Source organism: Impatiens glandulifera, chromosome 7 (genome assembly GCF_907164915.1).
Source record: "Impatiens glandulifera chromosome 7, dImpGla2.1, whole genome shotgun sequence".
In the NCBI taxonomy this organism is placed as follows: Eukaryota; Viridiplantae; Streptophyta; class Magnoliopsida; order Ericales; family Balsaminaceae; genus Impatiens; species Impatiens glandulifera.
Window position 1 is genome coordinate 17,789,800 of NC_061868.1, and position 7,989 is coordinate 17,797,788.

The 7,989-nt window shown below is 32.0% G+C and overlaps 2 protein-coding genes across 5 annotated transcripts; one reads left to right on the forward strand and one right to left on the reverse strand.

The window, feature by feature from the left end:
* Positions 1–1,402: 1,402 nt before the first annotated feature.
* LOC124944819 (frataxin, mitochondrial-like) lies at positions 1,403–3,477 on the reverse strand. Of its 2 annotated transcripts, XM_047485167.1 has the most exons (6): positions 3,425–3,434; positions 3,119–3,327; positions 2,938–3,010; positions 2,679–2,726; positions 2,497–2,591; positions 1,403–1,792 (listed from the first exon to the last, which is right to left on the reverse strand). In XM_047485167.1, the coding sequence occupies exons 1-6, from the start codon at positions 3,428–3,430 to the stop codon at positions 1,663–1,665; spliced, it is 561 nt and encodes a 186-aa protein (XP_047341123.1). In that variant the 5' UTR covers positions 3,431–3,434; the 3' UTR covers positions 1,403–1,662. The 2 variants fall into 2 exon arrangements, with proteins under 2 accessions (XP_047341123.1, XP_047341122.1); XM_047485166.1 differs by having other exon boundaries at positions 3,119–3,477.
* Positions 3,478–3,598: 121 nt separating this feature from the next.
* Positions 3,599–7,297, forward strand: LOC124944818 (transcription termination factor MTERF5, chloroplastic). Of its 3 annotated transcripts, none has more exons than XM_047485163.1 (6): positions 3,599–3,722; positions 4,610–4,766; positions 4,841–4,970; positions 5,578–5,678; positions 5,758–5,973; positions 6,067–7,297. In XM_047485163.1, the coding sequence occupies exons 2-6, from the start codon at positions 4,676–4,678 to the stop codon at positions 7,203–7,205; spliced, it is 1,677 nt and encodes a 558-aa protein (XP_047341119.1). In that variant the 5' UTR covers positions 3,599–3,722; positions 4,610–4,675; the 3' UTR covers positions 7,206–7,297. The 3 variants fall into 3 exon arrangements, with proteins under 3 accessions (XP_047341119.1, XP_047341121.1, XP_047341120.1); XM_047485165.1 differs by having other exon boundaries at positions 5,578–5,675; XM_047485164.1 differs by having other exon boundaries at positions 3,617–3,722; positions 4,651–4,766.
* The last annotated feature ends 692 nt before the right edge of the window (positions 7,298–7,989 follow it).

Below are 7,989 nucleotides of genomic sequence, written 5' to 3' on the forward strand. Positions count from 1 at the left end.
TGTTAAGATTTTGTTAATATGTCGGGTGATTTTAGTTGACGAATGACCTAATTTTTTAATTCAGATTAACCCGGATTGACCCAAACACAACCCATTTTTTTTTTCAGGTCAGATTTTGGGTTTAACATGATCTCACCTGAACCTGAAAACCCCCAACTCTAACCCAATATTTTCGGGTTGGCAGGTCAAGTTCATTTTAACACCCCTAAATGACATTAGCAATAAACGACCCACCAACAACTGAAAATATTATTTGGATTATAAAATTGGGGATGAAAATTTTAATCCAACTAAATAAGAAGTCGCACCAAATAAAATATAACACTACCTCAAATCTACGTGGTGGAAAGAAAAACGAGGCACTCTTCAATGTTAAAAAGTCATCGAAGGGATAAAAAAAATAAGTTTTTATTTTTTCTTTATAATTTTTTAAAAGATTAGAATTGTCTCATTTATCTGAAAGTATTGTCTATAAAAAATATTCATACATATTTATTATAATTAAAATTTTATTTACTTGGCTTTTACTTATTTACTTTATTAAAACTAGGGAGGATAATGAGAGAATAACACATCATCATTTTGTTCCATTCTATTTTGAATTTTTTTTAGTATTATCTCGTAATGTTTGATTTGGGAGAATCCTTATAGGCACTGTTTTAAAATATTTAAAAAAAAATAATTATGATGAAATTACTTAAAAGATATTTTTATATAATTTATATTAACAATTCATATAAATATAAAACTCTTATAAAATATAAATAATAAATATATTAATAATTTTATATGTTTAATAAGATATTTACCCAATAAAATTATATATATATATATATATAATAGATCAAATTTCAATATTTTTCATAAATGAAATTTGATGGAAGTTTGAATCCTAGAAAAGTGATAATTTGTGGTAACATTGGAAGTTTGAATCCTATAAAAGTGATAGTTTGTGGAAGATGTTGCATGTCTAACATAGTCATCATTAATATTTAATGTCAACTTATTTATTTTATTTTTTATTAAATATTTTGATTTAGAATATTTAATTTTAATTATATAAATATATATTTAATTTTAATTATTTAATTATTTTTTTTAATTATATATATAATATATTATAAAATTAAGTAAGTATTGTGGAAAGATTGAATGAAATTGGTATAATGAGAAAATGAATATGGAAGTAGGGTAGAACTGAAAAAAGTTCATGGTTTTATGTTCAAGTAATATTAAGCAACGTTTGTTTTTCTTTAATGGTTGTTCTTGGCTGTAGTACCGCGCGACCGTTGCCTGTTTTCGACTGAATAAACCAGTCATGACTTGATTTTCAACCGAGGGAAAATGGCCCTGGCTAGGTAATCAATATCTAATTGAAATTATAAAATCAAAAGAGATTTGATAAAAGATGAACAATAAATTATCATAACCCTATTAATAACCATCCTCCAAAGCTATACAATGTTCTTGCTAATGGAAATGCAATCCACTATGCCATAATTATTCCTCTAAGTTACCAAATGAAGTATCATCTAAATTACATAAAAGGGTTTGAATAAAAGAACAAGTACAACAAGGAAATATAAAAGTTGAATAATAAACAACTTGCCCAAACTTTAAGTTAGCACAAAGAGAACCTCTTTTCTTGGTCAAGCGATCAGTTCAGGAAAGACAAACAGATGAACCACAAAGCTTCTCCAATTCGCTTTCAAGAATATTAGACAGATTTGTTTTAGTTCGCCTATAAACCCAAGCTCGTGCACTTCGATCCCAATCATATCTGGATGGGCCACTGCATTAACAAAATCCATAGTGTTTATGTTTATAAGAGACATTGACTCTCATCTTTTATTTTTTTATATTTTTAAAAACTGGGTTCCGCTTCTCTTTTGGAATGCGACAAATCCCAGGACAGGTTCGAACCCAGGACATCAGAGAGGCTGGGGACCTGGGGGTTTTCACCTCCTTTTGCCGTTAGGCTAGAAGAGAGGATAGAGACATTGACTCTCACCCTTTTTAACATAATAATATGCTTTCAATTATATAATTTTCATTAGGGGAAAAGACCAGGAAATGCAATAGCATTGAAAAAAACTCAATTTGCACAAAACTGAACTTGCAAATAGTAACAAATCACTCACTTTGTCAAATTTTTACCAACTGGTCAATTTTTCTGTAAACAACCTTAACTATAACCTCTTACCCAACCCGAAACATTTTTGGGCTAGGTTTAGGGAAGCAGGTTTAGCAAGGCTTAATTGTTTAGGGTGTGTTTGTTTAAAATTCTTGCATTCTAAAATATCAGTTTTAAGTTGCTTCTTTATTTGATATGTTTTCCAGAACCTACACAATGACACTTATTTTTGAACTTCTATAGATAGAACCTTTATAATATTAACAGTACTGATTTAACAATCTTACCTTTAGATAAAAATAAAGATTCATCAGCTTGACATATATGCAAATTCCATAAAACAGGACAAGCTAAAATCATACCTCACAGGGGAAGACAGCCATAATTGTCTGTTTGGTGTTTGCTTGTTTAATACATAGGTTCCTAAACTCCCAAGTCTCAGGGTTAAAACCTGGTTCTGCCCATCAATGAAAATAAACCAATTGAAACTTGTTCAAGAGAAAAAAGTAAAGATTTTGGAGATGAAAATATTTGTAAAACTTACTCCATAATCAATGTCAAATCCATCAATATCAACTGAATCGCCATATTCCTGCCAAAGAAACACAAATGATTATTAAAACAACACAAAATTCCATAGTTGGAGATAACAATTGAATTGCTATTGATCATCTCCTATTTCGATGTCAATTCTCTGCTACTTAGTGGAAAAGGGTTATTAAATGTATGATCACTGAAGCTTCAATGAAAGTCACACATAGCATAAGCAAAATTAACAGATAAAAATGAGAAAAAAAAATCACCTCTAATTTCTCTAGAAGGTCATGTATTGTAGAGTCTGCCAGCTGATGATATTCATCCTCCTTTAACAAAGAACTGTATTCACATAAAGAATTTATCAACTCAAGCATCACAAGATATAAACATGATTTTCCAAATTAAAGTTACAAAATTTTCACCCATTGTTGTGAGGATATAACTTACTGGTAATCAATGGTGGTTGGGCCCTGAGGCTCGTTGAGATCGCAAAAGCTTCTTCTTGGAGGACGGGAGACAATGTCCATATGTTCTACAAACCCTAAGGAAGAATGTAGAACCGATCGACGAAGGGTCATAATTGAGGAAGGATGACGATGATTTGACCTAAAAGCCATGGAGAGTCTCCTCAGCAGAAGCAATTTTGTAGAAGATGGATGCGGCATTATTCTTTGAACCTTCTCAGCTTCTCCTTGAGATTTGCGTTCTCAAACTACTCTGAATCGATTCACAACACAAACCAAATAGTCATGGCACCATTTGAAAATCAATTGAGGAAGGGTTTAGAAACGTGACCTAGACAGAGAAAGAACACAAATGATTATACTAATTTATATCTAAACCCGCAACCCGCGAGCTGACCCATTTATAAAGTTTATGACTTTATTAGATGTTTAGATATAAATTCAGGAGCTATTTCGATATTCTTCATCTTACTAAATAATCTTACCCTTTCATTCTTCCTCGTCTCAACTCAACTCAACGGTACTCCACTCCCTCCTGGACAGAAATCCAAACAGAGACAGAAACCTATTTACAGTCGAAATCGAAGGTAAGTGAACATATACCCACAAAAACTTTCTTTCTTCTCTTCAATGATTGCTTCAATTGGGAAAGAAAATTTCTGTATTTTGTTTGTCTATACAACTGGTGAATAGAACTATTGCTTTAAGTGTCTTCGCATGTAATCCTTCTGAATTGTTTTTGATCTGATATGGGGTTTTTGTTGGGTTTTTATAACACTAGCTATAATAGGTCATTTTGTTTTTGATCTAGAATTGGATTTTAGAGGGAAGTAGTAACATTCCAAGAGAAAAAAACATTATTTTTAAGTAGTAACGAAATCTTGGTTTTAAGAACAACTTAGAGAAACCCACCATGGGTAGCTCAGATTTGGACTAAGGGGTGCACTAATCTTTAGGTCATTATGGCCTCCTCATGGATGTGCGAAAAGTTGCCTCAAACAACCTGGTTATAAACATGGATGAAAAGCTATTTCTAGGGTTTTAGGTGTTATTTTTTCCCCTTAATTTTAAACAACATTTCTTTCTCTCTTTTTTAAGAAGTTAAAAATATGTATTAATGAAATTGTCAATACAATGTAACATCGGGCATGATGGTTGTTGACAGTTATAATCAATTGTTCCGCTAAATTGCAGAAACCACAACAACTAGGGAGTAAAACCAAAACCATGTAAGCACAAGTTTTGACATTATTTGTCTGAAATTACAATACAAGATTAAAACAAGCTGAAAATCAGAAGAAACAACATCAATCATCGTATTCCTATCATTGTTCATTTTGAAGTTGAGTGTGATTTTCTATTATTTTCTTTCTATGAGTTTATAATCCAATCATCAAAGATTTGCTTTCTTTAAAGCAACACATTATCTCCTTTTCATGCATCCAATTTTGATCCTAAATATATAAGATTACAGGATTATCTTTAATTAGAGAAGATACGCTCTTCCTCCTGCAGCTGAGCTGTTAAAAAGAAGAGATATATGATGATGAAGACTGTATTAGGAGTTTTGAGTAGTACCTGTTTACACCCTCAAATGGTGGAAGAGGATCATCATCTATTTTCTATTCCTAGTAAGTATAATTTTTAGTGTTTTTTTTTGTTCCTTCTAGGATTAATGGTTTCTTTCTCTTATTGTAATTTGAAGGCTTCAGAACAAATAGATTTTCTTGGAGGTTGTCTCAAACAAGTACTTTCCGTTGTCGGAAATGTCATCGACGTACAATACCAGCTTGTTTGTCTGGATTATCGCAAGGCGAAAATGGACTTACCAACAGGTAAGTGCTATTTCTAGACTTGTATTGTTTTTTTTTATATATATATTAGAGCATATAAAAACCTACAAGAGTAACTCAAGTTGAAAGAGTGTGTAAGAAACCAAATGTCTTGGGTTCGATTCCCACTAGAACTCGGTTCTATAGCTCGAAGCTTGTTTTATGTGAATTTTTTAGGATTGTTTTCTAGTGACTCGCTATCTCATCAACCATCACTTATTTCCATCTCATCATCCAATTAACAAAATAAACCAATTTTTACATTTTTAAATAAAGTCAACAAAATTTCTTTAAAAAAACACATTATTTCCAAATAATCATACATCAAACAAGGTTTAACTTTTGACTGCCCACACGAATTAGACATCTTTATAGTCTTTTGAAACATTTGGCGATTGTGTCATTTTACTTTTGATTAGATCGGCCATAGTTATAAATATTATTTCTTTGGATCGGGATCTAGAAACAGACATATTTGGAAATTAAACTTAATTAGACATAGATTCATAAAATTAATTTGTTGGTTGTTTCTGGTCTGTATCTGGATTCCATAAGAAGTGTTTTCAAATCTTTCAAATGATTTGATTTCTTCATATATTTATAATCACAGGATCCAAACAGTTGGGAGACATATAGATTGGTCTGCTTCTTATAGGAGGAATGAACAGAAATTTCCCAATAACTCTTTCATTTGCCAGGCAAAGTCCAGTAGTAAGACAAGTTTTTGTTCTTTATTATGATTAAAATAGCATTTTGTGACCTCTCTAATTTTGTAATGGATATAATATAGATGAATCTGGGATTGATGGTACATTCAATGTAAGAGTGGTGCCTCATACACTTTTAGCTGCAGAAAAAGAAGAAGCCAAAGCTGTATTAACTTTGTTCCTTAAGAAACAAGGTTCCACTAATGCTTTAGCGGCTAGAATTATAAACAAATCTGACGCTTTCATTAAACATCTCATTTCACGACTCCATTCTGTTCATAAATCTCGCTACCTAGTAGGTAAGGACATGTCTAGAGGAAAATAAGATGTTTTTAGTGGGAAACGAACTCGATTTTGAATTTATAATAACATGTGCTGTTTTGTATTTGTAGGACGTGAACTAACTACTCTCGAGATAAGGGATGCCCTTAATCCCTATCTCGAGAGTCTCCTCGATGAATATGGTGACATTTTTGTGGATGTAGTTGAGAATTTTCCCGAACCACCTATTATTAAAGAGCGGTCAACAGAGAAAACAATTGCTATCATGAACACAACATCGTTGGAAGAAGGGGGAACAGTTAGTCCAATTCCTCCTCAGCCGAGTAATGCTCTCAACTCGAAGAAGCTACGAGCAATAGAAAGAGTAAGTGAGGTGGGACCGTCGGGAGATCTTCTTCCACACGTTTCGTACCTGATAGAGCTCGGAATGGATTTGGAAATGATCAAAGAAGTGACGAGAAAGTTTCCTTCGTTTGCTTACTATAGTTTGGAAGGAAAAGTTAAACCGATCGTCGAATTCCTACTTGGGCTCGGAGTACCCAAATCCGATATTCCTTATATACTCACCCGAAGGCCTCAACTTTGCGGGATAAGCTTATCGGATAACTTAATACCAACAATGGCATATTTAGAGGACTTTGGAGTTGACAAGAAACAATGGGCGAAGGTTATTTATCGTTTTCCCGCTCTTTTAACGTATAGCAGGCCGAAGCTGAAAGCAACCGTGGATTTCCTTTATGAAATGGGTTTACCCGCTGAATTCGTGGGTAAGATCCTGACCCGATGCCCGAACATTATTAGTTATAATGTGGACGATAAGCTGAGGCCCACTGCTGAATATTTCAAGTCTTTGGGTGTTAATGTCGCTGGAATTCTATATCGGGCCCCTCAAACGTTCGGTTTGAGTATTGAATCGAATTTGAAGCCTGTTACAGAATTTTTTTTGGAGAAAGGGTTTAGTGTGGATGATATTTGTACTATGATCACGAGATATGGGGCGTTGTACACGTTTAGTTTGGTTGAGAATTTGAAACCGAAGTGGGAGTTTTTTGAGACGATGGGTTATCCGAAATCGGAGCTGGTTAAATTTCCTCAGTATTTTGGGTATAGCTTGGAGGAGAGGATTAAACCTAGGTATGGAATTGTGAAGGAGAGTGGAGTGAATTTGTTATTGAATCAGGTATTGTCTCTTTCAGAAAGTGAGTTCAATAAGGCTTTGGCAAGGAAGATCAAGAAAATTAACAGCTGATCTGTTTGTTTATTATGTATGTATGTATGACATAGAATGAAGAATGTTTGTTTTAGTAAAATAATTTCACTAAATACTCAAGTTTCTTTTTTTGTCTCTTTTGTATCTGTTTATTTATTTAATCATCCAAAAAGTTTTGTCAAAAGAAATCTATGATTTTTGGGTCATGTTTTCATAAACATTGTCCATATTTTGTGGCACACATTCTGATTAATGTCTTGACTTGCCTCTTCTCTTTGCACTCATTTTGGGTACTATTATTTTTATGACTTTCTTTGATTTTTTTGGACATTTTTTTTTGTTATTGATGTTGATTTATTATTTTGTTTAAAGGATTTCTTTTGAGTTAAATGATTGATATAATAATTTATCAGGCAATTAGAGTTCTATTGAAATGGGGTTATATGTTTGTAATAATCTAAGTTTTTAAAATATATATATTTTTTATTTGATGAAAATTAATTGTTTTTATATTATTAAAGTTAAATAATTTAAATTATTATTTATATTTAATATTTAAAAAATATGTAATTTAATTCATGACATTGTAATTGTAATTGATGATGGTGAACCATCAAACAAAGGTATAATTTACATTTTGGATAAATGCAAAACTCTAGTTTTTATCAAATTTAACATTCTCTTAAATCAGGTCAATGCTTTTTATTTTTAGTTTTGAATTTTATGAAACTAAAGTTAATTTTTAATTTTTTTTATTACATTTTCTTTGTCCTCCATTTCCTTATTTATTTTATTCCTCTCTTGTTCGTTAATTCATTCTTCT

What these genes read in the sequence shown, in the direction of transcription:
- LOC124944819 (XM_047485166.1), bottom strand. Translation starts at nt 3,336, where the DNA reads ATGCCGCATCCATCTTCTACAAAATTGCTTCTGCTGAGGAGACTCTCC. An exon ending in ACCTTCTAGAGAAATTAGAG is followed by an intron (nt 2,727 to 2,937) that starts GTGATTTTTTTT and finishes TTTCTTTGGCAG; the next exon opens with GAATATGGCGATTCAGTTGA. An exon ending in TGGCTGTCTTCCCCTGTGAG is followed by an intron (nt 1,793 to 2,496) that starts GTATGATTTTAG and finishes TTGTTAATGCAG; the next exon opens with TGGCCCATCCAGATATGATT.
- LOC124944818 (XM_047485163.1), top strand. Translation starts at nt 4,676, where the DNA reads ATGATGATGAAGACTGTATTAGGAGTTTTGAGTAGTACCTGTTTACAC. An exon ending in TCATCTATTTTCTATTCCTA is followed by an intron (nt 4,767 to 4,840) that starts GTAAGTATAATT and finishes TGTAATTTGAAG; the next exon opens with GCTTCAGAACAAATAGATTT. An exon ending in TAAATCTCGCTACCTAGTAG is followed by an intron (nt 5,974 to 6,066) that starts GTAAGGACATGT and finishes TTGTATTTGTAG; the next exon opens with GACGTGAACTAACTACTCTC.